Below are 13,299 nucleotides of genomic sequence, written 5' to 3'. Positions count from 1 at the left end.
GCATGCTGGCTGAGGTTCACACTTATTCTGTGTCTTGGTGGGAGGTTTTGCTGTTTTAATTAGCGTTAATCCTCTGCTTGATTTAAATGGCTAATGGTAATATTTTATATTGCAGTGTTTCTCTGGTGTCTGTGTTGCAGCTCCAGTAGTTGCAAGTTATTCCAGTGACTAGGCCTATAGCTACTTGTCAGTTGCTTTACTTGATGTGTTTTAATTGTAGTTACGGTTGTTGCCAGGATTACAGTTTCAGTTGCTCGTCTGCTTCAGTTTATGCCTCTTCCAGCAGATTTGTCAGACACCTTTTTTCTAAACCAGATTGTTAAAATTTTTTTTTTTTTAGCGATTCATTGTGTTTGTTCCGTTGCAGGAAACATAAAATAGTTTGAACCTGCACTGTGGCTGCTGTGTTTCCTACGTCAGTTTTTCTTTTCCGTCAGTCTTGTCTTGTCCTCAGTCGGTCCGATGTCATCCAACAACCGCGGCTTGAAGCTCCTGATCCTCGGTGGGACATCGGCGATGTGCTGGGAGCCCTGGAACACGCTAAGAATCGCCGCACCTTTTCCTGCTTTCTGGAGCTGTTTCATTCCCTAGTTCTGCGACTTAACAGACTTTAGGCCGCCCATTCTTTCTGTTTGGGACTGATACAGAGGGACAGCCTGTATTCTGCTACTTATTGTTTGCACTCTTCATAGTTTTCAACACTCAGATTCTTGGTTAGATTGGGGTATTTTCTGGGAGACTGTGAGCAGTGGCTGCCTCGATTGATCTGGCTGACTAAGATTTGATTGGTCTGGGGTGGTGGTGTTCACACTTTCACCTTGTGCAGTATATTTGTGTGGGGATCAGTGTGGTGGAGCACAGGTGTGTGTGTGTGTGTGTGTGTGTGTGTGTTAGTTTAGGGGACTCTATTCCGCCTTTTGATCAACTTCACCGGACACCTGTCTCTTGCTTGGGTTTAGTCAGCCCGTGGCCAAAGGCTGGTTGCTGGTTTATTTTTTAAGGTTGTTGATGCTAAAGCGCTTGTCTTGTTTCTTTGCTTTATATTTTCAACAACCTGTTAATAGTACAAACACGTCTCCAGCTCCATTCGGTAAATGAACTTGTGTGCTTTTAATTTTAGAGTAATTTTTCCTGTGGTGAAAATCCCCAGGTGGCGTAATCGTGTCCCTGTACTACTGACCGCTCTCTGCCACAAACATTTTACCCTAAACCTAACCTAATCCTAACCCTAACCATAGCCCCAAACGTCATGTCCTGCCATCTCCCTGACGTGGCTCTAATAAGCCATGCCTGCTGCTCGTTGGTCTCGCGTCTCGTTCCATCCCTCATGTTAAACACTCCCAGCTGGCTCCAGTCTGTTCCCTTGTTATTCCTGTATAAGTGCTTCCTGGCCCTGTGTTCCCCGTTGATGTGGTGCCCTCCATGTTGCTCGTTCCCTAGCCTCCCATCTTGATCCCAGTAAATCCCAGTTTATTGTCTGACATCACCTGCTCCCAGAGTCGTTCATCCTGGCACCCGACAGAATGATGGAATTCGACAAGCCCCAGTGGATTCCCCAGGTCCCTACAGCCGATCACTGCTGCTTGTGTCAAGTATACCTAATGTCGCTGGTTCAGGCCGCAGTACATCTTTCCCCAGAGAGAATGTCCCATCTCTGACGGAGGGCATAGCCGCCCTCTCCCCGGACTCCCAAGTGGAGGGTGTGACAGCTATAGCAGAGATCCTCAGGGCCCTCTGGAATGGAGTGAGTGTGCTGAACCCCACAGAGGTGGGGTGCTCTGGAGAAAAGGAGCCTGCTGTCTCCATGTCGTTTGCCGTAAGGCGACCTGCGTCCTCATTGTCACTTGAAGTCTGACAACATGATGCTTCTCCGGGATTTACTGTGGTCCCCCTGCTCGCTGCGGATGCAACCGTTGGCTCCCCAAAGCTCTCCAACACAGAAGAAGAGGCTTCACTCCTAGTTCTATAGTTGTCAGAGTGCTGGACCACAGTAGAGATTGGACTTTGCTTCAACATGGTTTTATTGGAAGTCTGCACACAATACAGATGTTTCCTACCGTCCTTCGTTCCAATTAAATGTGGAAACGTTTTGTCAGCTGGCTGGACAAGACACTACTGCCTCTTTAAATAGTACACATAGTAGTGAGCAGTGGTGACTTAATGGTTAGGGAAGCGCACTCGTGATTGAAAGACACTGCATCTACAGTATCTGGCCCAGGAGAGCCAGCCGTTGCAGTCGTTACATCCGCACTTAAGGCTCCCAGCCCAGAGGGCCGCTCAGGCCGCACCCACAGCGTCCAACAAAGGTGAGGCCTTGGTTGCCTCTAGGCTTCTCATAGAATCTGACACGGTTCCCTGGTAACCAGCCGACACCTGCCACACTGCTCCATCATGTCCGGCCAGCGTCCACCTCGCTGTCCCCTGATGCCTGGCCAGCACCCACCTCAATCTCCCCAGACGTCCAGCCGGCGCCCACCTCATCTCCTGACGGCCTGCTGGTGCCCACTTTCTATCCTGACGTCCCAGATGCCTGCAGGCTGCCACCAGCCCAGAGAAGATGGTTCCGGAGGATGTCCTGCTGGAGTGCAACCCTCTGGACTTGCCCTGGGTCCTGCTACGTGGGTCCCTCCTTCATCCCAGACCCGGTTACTCTGGTCCCAGTTTCTGGGGTGGTCACCAGTATCAACAGGAGTCCTAGAAAGCGGCAGGCAGAATGTCTGTCTCCCAGAGAGGGTTTGCCAGTCTCTGCTCTTGCCCTGTATGTCCCTTGTCATCTTCCTGTTCCTGTCCTGTTGTCTCCTTGCTGCCCTACTGCTCTGCGGTTCTCTCATCGCCCCCCAACCCCTCACATCCTCCGGCCTTGCTGACCCCTCAGACCTCTCGTCCTGTGATTCGGCGGAGTTCAGCCTCACCTGGAAAGGGGCCTAGGAGGGTCCCCAACCCCGAGACTTCGCCTGGATGCCCCATGTTATTCCTTTTTGTGCCTCAGTGTTTGTCTTGTTGCTCTGTCCCGCCTGTATCTCTCCTTGTCTTCTGCATCCTGTGCCCCTGTTCTTGTTGACCCTCCAGCTGTCCGTCCTGTTTTGGGGTCTGACAGGACTGCTGTACCTGTGGTTCCTAGCTTTTCCTTTATCCGCTCCATGTCCTTAGTGATGTCCTGCAACTGGTCTTATGTCTGGTGTTGCTGTCTGTCTAGTGTTCTGTCTAGTCTTGTCTGGCCTTGTCCTGTCTACCATCTGTTCTGTCGTCCCCTGTCTAGTCCAGAGTCCAGTCTGGTTCCACCAGTGTTGTCTAACCCCCTTGGACTTCATGGCCAGAGCACATGCTTTTGGTGGGGTGGGGGGTGGGGGCATACTGTCACATTAAGCAATGCCATTTTTATCCACTATGCCTGTCCATTTATGTGTCAATGCGTGTTCTGACCATCCATGCTCTCTGCCTCCCCACATGTCCAGGTGCTGCCCTGGGGGGGGCACCATCTCAGCTGGAGTCCTGGTTCAGTCCCATGGAGGGATGACACTGCGAATGGGACCTGCTAACTGTGTCATCCTGGGTGCAGCCTTCAGTGCCACCCTATACAGGCCAGCGTGGAGAACAGGCTTATTGACAGTCTTTAATCACACCTTACACCCGGCCTTTAGCAAGCAGCTCCATTCTTTTCTGTTCTCAGTAATATTAGTCTGCCTGGGGGGGTTGGGCAGCCAGTTGTCCATGGACCCCCAGAGGTCTTTTTTTCTCCTTACTTGGGGTTTTTTGGTTCCTCTCCTCCGTTGTCATCTGGCTTTCTTTATTTAATATCTTTCTTTCCTTTTTCCCCTTGTGTATTACTCTCTTTAATGATGTTGTAATGTATGACTACACATCTATGTAAAGTGCCTTGGGACGACTCTGTGAGGCGCTATATAAAAATGTAATTAAATGTCCCGCCTCCTCCCTGACGGGGCTCTAACAGGCCATGTTTGCTGCTTGTTGGTCTCACGTCTCGTTCCAGCCCTCGTGTTAAACACTCCCAGCTGCCTCCAGTCTCTTCCATCATTAGTCCTCCATATAAGTGCTTCCTGGTCCTGTGTTCCCCAGTTCGATCACTGATGTGGTACCTTATGTGTTGCCGGTTCCACAGCCTCCCATCCTGATCCCAGTAAGTACCCGTTTGTTGCCAGACAAATACCTGCTGCACGAGTCTTTCATCCCGGTGACCACGACACCAACCGCCAGTCATGTCTGTGGAGCCCAGAAATACCAGCCTAGCTGCACTAGTGCCCAGGCAGCACCTTGACAGCGGAATGTTTGCAGTGTCATGTTTGCCTCACTTGTTCACCACTTTCGGTAACAGTATCGGCTAAATACTAGAACTGTAATCATATGTGAGTGAGTTTGTCTGCTTTGAAGGAACAGAGATCACAGCTCCTTACTGTAGGTACAGGGCACAGAAACAGGTAAATCCTGTCAGGTAACATTCTTAACGTCAGCATAACTTCCAACACAGTTCTGGAATATGAAGTTCATAGTCAGTAATAATTTTATAGCATTAAAATGTAACTTAAATAAATCCTAACAGTATGTGTGATTGTGGGGGGGTGTGGGGTCTCGGGGTGTAACCTCTGTCTCTGGGCTTGTTTCCTGTCCCTCCTGCTGTATGTGTGAAGTTTGCATGTTCTTCCAATGTGGGCTTTCTCCTCCTGCTTTGGAGAACATGAAACTGCGATCAGCCGATTGGATCTCTAAGCTGCCCTTAGTGTGAGTCTGTATGTGTGACTGTGTGCTCTGCTATAAACTAGCTTCCTATCCATTGTGTCTCCTGCCCTGTGCCACCTGGGACAGGCTCCAGGCTGCCCACCCCCTGTACAGGATAAGCAGTAATGCAGGACGGCTCCACACTGTTCCAAAGAAATGGCGCTCCAGCTCCCTTCAGGACTGCAGACCAGCTGCTCTCACTTCACACCTCCAGGCTTGTGGGTGTGGTTCCCACTCCTGGTTCTGCATGTACAGCTTGCATGTTCTCCCCGTGTTCCTGTGGGTTTCCTCAGGTTTCCTCCTGCTGTCCAAGATAATGCAGTTTGGTGAATTAGTGTCTCTTGATTATCTTTAGCATGTGAGTGAGTGTTTGCCCTGTGATGGACTGGCATCCCATCCAGGGTGTCTCTGCCTTGTGCCCTGTGCTTCCTGTGATGTGTGTGTCCCATAACCCTGTACTGGATAAGCGGTTATTGGAATTAGTTGGATACTTTTTTGATATATGATCTTTCTGTTCCTGGGGATGGCTGAAGCTGGTGCATTAACTTTTGGCTTAATTATGAGACTTTAACTTAATAGTGTTCAATGAATATCTCGAATAAATTTTCATTATTAGAGTATGGAATTATTTTGGATGATAAAAATTATCACTCTGAACCTGGTCACCTGACTCTCCTTCCTAACAGAAATACACTCCCAGCACAAACACACAGAAAGAAAAGGAAGAAATGACATATATGTGCTACACCCTTTATTTTCATGAATATTACATATAGAATAATGTAAAAAACAAATCTGTGCATTGACAGCACTTGTCAAAGATTGTTCTGTCTAATCCTGACACAGTCTGTTTATAATTGCATATCCCTGCATGTTTCACCTGAAACCACATGATCCCAAACATGTTTCTAAACCGACGCAGAAATTCATTCTCAGTAGATCTGCTCTCTTATACCTTTATACCTAATTTATATCCACTGTACAAAATCAAAGAGTAGGATTATAGTTTGTTTACAGAAAAACAATGTCAGTAACAATTATTCTCATAAAAGATAAATAAATGTTCGCTTTGGGTACAGTTTGTATAATGTACTAATTTGTTCATAAACTGTAGATCCACTGTTTGCCCAGTCTGCTCTTCTCAGTCTGGCCTCAGTCCAAAACCACACCTGCTGCAGCCTGACAAGCAGAAAGTTCCTCCCACTGTCACACACAGATGACTATCAGAGAAAATGAAATTGAATCCTATCAGTGTTCGTGGTAAAATGGCAGAAGCCAGAGTTGCAGTGGATGTAAACGAGTTCAGTTGTGCAATATGTCTGGATTTACTAAAGGATCCAGTGACTATTCCCTGTGGACACAGTTACTGTATGAGCTGCATTAAGAGCTGCTTGGATCAGGAGGATCATGTTGGAGTTTACAGCTGCCCCCAGTGCAGACAGACCTTCATACCCAGACCTGTTCTGAACAGAAACACCATGCTGGCTGAAGTGGTGGAGAAACTGAAGAAGACAGGACTACAAGCAGCTACTCCCACTGACCATTATGCTGGACCTGGAGATGTGGAGTGTGACGTCTGTACTGGGAGAAAACACAAAGCTGTCAAGTCCTGCCTGGTGTGTCTGGCCTCCTACTGTGAAACTGACCTGCAGCTTCACAATAAACTCCATCAAGCAAAACAGCACAAGCTCATTGATGCCATCGGCCATCTGAAGGACAAGGTCTGTTCCCACCATGACAAACCCCTGGAGGTCTACTGCCGTACCGACCAGCAGTGTATCTGTTATCTCTGTACGATGGATGAACACAGAGGCCATGATACAGTCTCAGCTGCTACAGGAAGGGCGGAGATACAGGTCAGGCTAATTTAAAAGAATTTCCCCAAAGGGATCAATGAAAGTATCAATTATTGTTATTATCAAAAAGTTAATTTTAAATAAATGGATTTTGCTTCAACACATGTTAGTGTAATTGCTACAAAACACTCAGAACAAGTCTGGTTCGGTAAAGTTGTCATAACCTGCTTGTCCGGTCTTACTACCGGGGTTACTAGCTTGTCGGATTTAAGGTAATCTGGGAAAAATGTAAGTGAACGAATATGAAGTCCATTTAAACTGTAGTAGAACTCACTAGGGCCACAGTAGTACAGGCCACTGAAGTCAGAGGAATCTACACAATCCTGACCTCAGAATTCAAGATGGCCGTGCCCTTTATCAGCAGACATTAAAGCTGTAGTTTTATACTGTTTATTAGCACTTATATCTTATTTTTAGCTCATTAAATCAGTCATACACACAGTACTGTATAGCTGCTATCTGTGGAGGTGTTGCTACTGTATGGTGTTTTTGGGTGCAAAATATCATGTACTGTGTTGTTACCAACTGATATTGCTAACAATGGCTAACAATTATCCAGGCTGGAAATGGGGCCCGTTTCAGCCAGCAGGATTTCTCGCTTAGCCAGACAGCTTGTCGGGTTTAAGGTCGTCCAGGATAAATATAAGTGAATGAAGAAATAGGCCATTTAAACTGGGACACATTAAATCCAACAAGTTACCCAGCTAAGAAAGAATTTTTTCTTTCTGAAACCGGTCACTGGTTTTGCTAAATTGCTGTTCGACTTGCAGCACTGGAACTTGTTTAACTCGTCTGTGACGTCATTCCCAGCTCCGAGTTCCGACCTCCGAGGTAAATGGAGCTCAGCATAAAAGTAGCGGCTCCATCACCTCAGAAACAGCCTCCGTCCTGGGATTTTAATTTTACACACTCCAGTGTGTAGAGTTTACTGAGAATGGTACAGTAAACATGAAACACCCAGAGTGTGATAGTTCTGGGGCAGCCTGTGGCTGAGTGGGCTAAGCCTCTCTGCCTATGATCAGAAGATTGTCAGTTCAAGCCTGGCCTTGGTACATCTGGGGGTCCCTGAGCAAGGCCCTTAACCCCCAGCTCTCTGGGTACTGCTATGGGTGCCCATGGGCTCTGAGTGCTGCTATGAGTGCTGGGGGGGTTTGTTAAGAGAATTTCCCCAAAGGGATCAGTGAAAGGATCAATTATTGTTACTATTAAAACACCTTGAGTCAGAGGCTCTGCTTTTAACATGCGTCTCCACATCCATCTTGACCATCCGTTTGTAACTGGATCTCACTATCCCGCAGTAATTTAAATCTGCACGTAAATCACGTCCGTATGCAGAATCTGCTGAACATTAAAAGAAGGACAGGAAGAAATCAGAAGCTATTAGTACATTTTATGGTAACAAAACCGCCTGAGATGTTTGTACGGAAAGACATGATACTCAAAATAAAATAAGTATGTCAAAAAATATAATAAAATTATAAATATTTCAATAATGTGTCCTTTTATTTTTAAGTAATTTCATAAAAGGTATTACATTTCATAATAACACTTGTCTTCTATGGATAATTTTTAAATTTGACAATTTATTAAGTTTCGTAATAATGTTGTGATATTCATTAGACAATCATTATTATAAAATAATATTTTCACAATAAAGTTGAACTTTTCACATTATCCACATGCATTTTTATACTGCATCAAGAGGTTTTTTTGCAGGATTTGCACTGCAGCCACCGGATAAAACTCACACTGTTCCATTGGGACTGGTGTGGTGCTGAGGTGTCACCCACTGTACGGCTGCACTCAGGTTCTCATCCCTGAGGTGGTTCGTCGTGTGGTGGGTGCGGTAAGGCACTGTACTCAGTGTGTGCTCCTTACCTCCGTACCTTACCTACATCAACACAGTACAAATGTACATGTTGAAAAAAGTTTTTCAGTACTAAGAAATACGTAGATTAATACTTTTCTATTCAAGGTTAAAGGGCTCAGCCTTTAATGCATTGTGTTGGTTGCCATAAGATAATATTTTGGCTTTTAATGATAACCAGTGAAGCTCAAAATTTATGAAAATATTAACAAAGAGGTTCATTGTTTTGTCTGATATGCTGAATTATATGTCTGATTTGGAACAAGTGAAGTAAAAGTAGTCATGGCTGGAGTGGGACTACATTTTTAACCAGGAATTCAAGCCTCTGGACATCCCAATATAAGACTATATAAACAATGACACTGTTATTATATGTTTCTATTCACACATCCATTTCTAGGCTACTGAACACACATTCTTACCTACACGCTTTAATTTTACCTTCATGTCATTTTTACCGGCACATTTCACTAATATTAATAACGCATGGAGCAGCTTTGACATAAATAATGAAGCTTCGTCTCAGTGCCTGTCCTTGTGTCTCTTCCCCGTGTGGCCAGCAGCCATCGCTGTCCATCCCCTTTGTCCTCTCATCGTCTTTGGCCCTAGTGTGTTCTTCCTTTTCTCCACATGGCTGCATTTGGCTCAATGGGATGAGTGTGTGACATAGAGGCTGGGACCAGCTGGTCATGGGTTTGAAGCAGCTCATTATTGAAGCAGCTTAATAATTATAAAATTATTATGATTATTAAAACTTATGCTGCAGTATGTGTGTACGCCGAAATATGTGCTGTACAACAGGTTTGAAACCGGTAATGAGGATTGTGCCACATTTTCAATTTCCAAAGCAGTCACATGGTTGAGTGCAGAAAGAAGCTTCAGATGACCATGGTCATGTGTTCAGGGTGGAACGAAGAAAACTGAAGCTGTGCTTCAGAATGTAGTGATTCGCTTTTTTTCTGTGTCAAGCTTAACATCACTAGCTGCCCCATTCCCTCTGTTAGTGTACATGTCATTTTCTTAGCTACTTTATCCCTGGTGAGTTTTGACCCCTTATTGTTCCTTTATTGTCTGTCTTTCCAGGTTTGGTTCAGTCTCCTTAATTCCCTTTGTCTTGGAGCTTTTAAGTGCATCGTCACCTTGTTTCCCTGCCTGCACCAGGCTGCGCCCCAACATGCACATTAAATATATGATATGTTCAAATTCTGAAGCATCTTTAATAAATCCCATTTTACACATTTTCCTTTCTGAATTTGCGTGGAACATCAATGATGCAGACTTTGACACGGTTTCCATATGAATGGGTCACAACAGTCCAATATTAAACCAACTTCCGAGCAGATTCAAAGTTTTTAGGGTCGCAGGAAAAAAGATGCATTATTGTTGTTCACAGTGCAGTTTACTACACAGTGGTCCATTATCAACTGACATGCGATCTGACATCAATCAAATAGGACGTCAGTTGAGTAGCCGGTCCTGCAGTGCAGCCCAGGACACATTCGCCTTCACATTGCTATAAGAATGTGACCATATGCAGCCCAGACCACCTCCCAATGTGGGTTCAGTGATCGGATCTCAATGCATCTTCAATGCGTCCTGGGTAATTAGCGCTGTCCACTTGTGATTGGATCACCCAGGACGCATGTTAATACCAGGTGGAAACAGGACCAAAGGGTCTATGTCCATTGAATTCTACCTATAGTCAATAAATCATTTACGGATATCCATCCATCCATCCATCCCTCTATCCATCTCCTAACCGGTAATCCAGGTCAGGGTCAGGGGGAGTGCCTGGAGCCTTTCCCAGGCAGCATAGGGCCCAAGGCTGGGGCCCACCCTGGACAGGATGATTAATAAATGTGATCTCAGCTAATGAAACAAACTTGTTTTGTCGTCTTGTTTCCTATCTGTAGAAACAAATGGGTGAAACACAGAGGGAATTTCAGCAGAGAATTCAGATGAGAGAGAAGGAGCTGCAGGAGCTGAGAGAGGCTGTGGCCTCATTCACAGTGAGTATGAACCTGAGCAGAAGATAACAGCTGGCTTGTGATCATATTGATTCTTCTTTCTGATTCAACAGATTGCAGATTTACAGACTTGTGAGGATTAATCAAAGTAATGCTGCTCTGGGTTATTCTGGGTCAGTGGGATAAAGTTGCTGGATTACAGAGTTTAACCAAGTGTTGCAGCTGTCACGATCGCGAGCGGGCTGACAGGCGATCATGCGGGTAGGCAGGTAAGGAGCAGGCAAACAGGCAGAAATCGGGGCAAAACTCAGGGTTTATTGTAGACTAGGGAGCAGGAGAAACTTATCCACACCATAACCACAATGACGGACAAGGGAGACAAGCAAGACTAGGACTTTAATCGGACACAGCTGGAGACGATCAGGGAGGCACACGTGGGTAATCAGGGGGCGTGGCACACACGAGGAGCGGACGAGCCGGGCATGACAGAAGCAGTAGTAGCTTATTTATTTTACAAAAAAATACCATAAAAGGCCCATTTGAGAAAAATGCAACTTTTCACAACCCAGCGTAATGCAAATAAACACCGAAAAAGTCACCTATTAAACTGAGACCTAATAGTGACAACCAACCTGCCCCATACAGCCACCAGTCTCTGCCAAATCCCTGCAGCTGACAGTGTATGAGCTTAATGAGTGATCATTTCCAATCAGTGCTGGCTGGGTTTCAGTACCTGAGGCGTCCAGCATGGTGATGCTCCAAACCCCAGCCCTGTGCTGTTTTTATACCTCCTGTCGGCTCACATCTCTATTGTACAATGAGGCTCTCTGGAGTCTCAAAAGGGGCCAATTTACTGTCCTCTGCTCCCTGTGTCACCAACAGAGCTCAACACAGTCAGCAGTGGAGGACAGCGAGAGGATCTTCACTGAGATGATCAGCTCCATTGAGAGAAGACGCTCTGAGGTGACAAAGCTGATCAGAGATCAGGAGAAGGCTGTAATGAGTCAGGCTGAAGGAGACATGGAGAGACTGAAGCAGGATATTGATGAACTGAAGAGGAGACACTCTGAGCTGGAGCAGCTTTCACACACAGAGGATCACATCCATTTCCTCCAGGTAACAGAACAGCTACTTTGGCAATAAGAAAACCAGAGTGTTCAAATGAATGCATATTGTCATTTGTATTTCAACTAGTCTGTCATTGGTCAGATGTTAAAGGTCCTGTTAATTAGATTGCAATACACATTTGCATTGATGAAGCTGTTTAATCAGACTGTGTGTCTGTAGAGGCGCCAGGCTCTTCCTGTCACTCCTGAAGCTGGATTTGGACCGAGAATATCTGTCAGTCCAAGATCTGATTTTGGGAATTTGAGGAAGGCGGTTTCTGAGATGAAAGATCAACTGGAGGATGTTTGCAGAATGAAAATGGCAGAGATCCATCACCCAGGTTAATACATTTTCTAGTCTGTTCATGTTAATATAGACCAGGGCTGGCCAATCTTATCCAGAAAGGGCTGGTTTTGCTAGATTACTAATTAGAGGACTGATTGGCTGAAGGGTCTCACACCTGGGGTTGAACAGCTGACCTAAAGGTTACCCCAAAGACCTGCGTACACACTGGCACTTTGCGGGTAAGATTGCCCCCCCCCCGATGTAGACCATGCAGAGAGAGTATGCAGTACAGTCAGCCTCACATTTGTGTGACCAAGTCAGTTTGTTTTCAATAAGTTTAAATCTTTGTGATAACTGGTGAAAGAGCTTCACATTCTATTGGCTGCAAAACCCAGATCACATGAAACATGTTTCTTCTACATTATAGAAACCAAAAATCTGTATTATGTGTAACTTACCATGATTTGCAGTTTGTTAAAATGCCTGTTATTGTCCCTCATAATGATAATACCCCACTGCTGTTATCTCCACAGTGAGTGAAGTCCATCTCCCACAAGTAAATTCCTTTTACTCACATCCCTGTTTCTCTCTGTCTCCTTCTAGTTACCAAAGACACCATCCTACCAGTATTAGTGCCCAGGACCAGAACAGAATTCTTACACTGTGAGTCTGTTCACACACTCGCTTCTCTCTCCCTGTATGAGCTGGAGTGTGTTTTATTGTGTTTTATTGTGTTTCATTTTCTTCTGCTAGAGGAGCTTCTCTTTCTCTCTCCCGCTGCCTCCTGGTCTTTCACATTTACATGAGCTTTTTATCTCAGTGGACTTTGAATCCAATTGCTAAGTAAGGCAAGTTTATTCAGGGGTCTTTTCCACTGCACCAGGTACGATACTTTTGGTTCTTTCCCTTTTCCATTGACTTCCGGTCGAGTACCAGTACCAGAAGTTCTTTTGGTAAAAGCACCAATGCAGCTGGGGTACTTTTTCGATACTTCGGAACTTTGGTGTGGGACTTACAAACATGTTCATTGTCAGTTTAAAAGACAATTTTAAAAAGTCTAAAAGCACAAAAAACAAATAAACAGTTAACTAAAAAGAAGTGACATTGTAGAGGCAGCGTATGACGAAACTCCTGCTGATTTAATTTTTTGAAAAGCTGCAGCAAACAGTAACGTTTTAAGCCCTGATTATAATGAGCTGACAGTGTTAGCAGACCTCAGGTCTTCAGGAAGCTTGTTCCAAAGACAGGGAGCATAGAGACTAAAAGCTGCTTCAGCCTGCTTGGTCTTCATTCTGGGACACTGAGTAAACTTTCAGGGGTCTGGATGCTTCACAAGGTTCAAGGAAGTTAGTGCCATTTAGTGCCTTGTACACAATTAATATTTAATTATTAATCCTATGATGCTCAGGAGGCCAGGGCAGTGATTAAGGACCTGTGTGATATGCTCTACTTCCTTGGTGTTAGTGAGGACTCTGGTGGCAAC

The 13,299-nt window shown here is 45.3% G+C and overlaps 1 protein-coding gene across 6 annotated transcripts in view; it reads left to right on the top strand.

The window, feature by feature from the left end:
• Positions 1-13,299, top strand: part of LOC125724042 (tripartite motif-containing protein 16-like) — a 178,415-nt gene that overhangs the window by 31,876 nt on the left and 133,240 nt on the right. The window contains exons 1-4 of one of the 6 annotated variants that reach the window (XM_049000967.1): positions 5,987-6,590; positions 10,371-10,466; positions 11,307-11,540; positions 11,712-11,871. In XM_049000967.1, the coding sequence (XP_048856924.1) occupies positions 6,000-6,590; positions 10,371-10,466; positions 11,307-11,540; positions 11,712-11,871 (1,081 nt within the window). In that variant the 5' untranslated portion in view covers positions 5,987-5,999. Of the gene's footprint in view, positions 1-5,986; positions 6,591-10,370; positions 10,467-11,306; positions 11,541-11,711; positions 11,872-12,419; positions 12,480-13,299 lie in introns of those variants that run through there. The other 5 variants (XM_049000966.1, XM_049000965.1, XM_049000964.1 and 2 more) reach the window with 5 other exon arrangements.

This window comes from Brienomyrus brachyistius, unplaced genomic scaffold (genome assembly GCF_023856365.1).
Source record: "Brienomyrus brachyistius isolate T26 unplaced genomic scaffold, BBRACH_0.4 scaffold54, whole genome shotgun sequence".
Taxonomy (NCBI): Eukaryota; Metazoa; Chordata; class Actinopteri; order Osteoglossiformes; family Mormyridae; genus Brienomyrus; species Brienomyrus brachyistius.
Note: the sequence above shows the minus strand (reverse complement) of the source record. Positions and strands in the feature narration are given on the sequence as shown.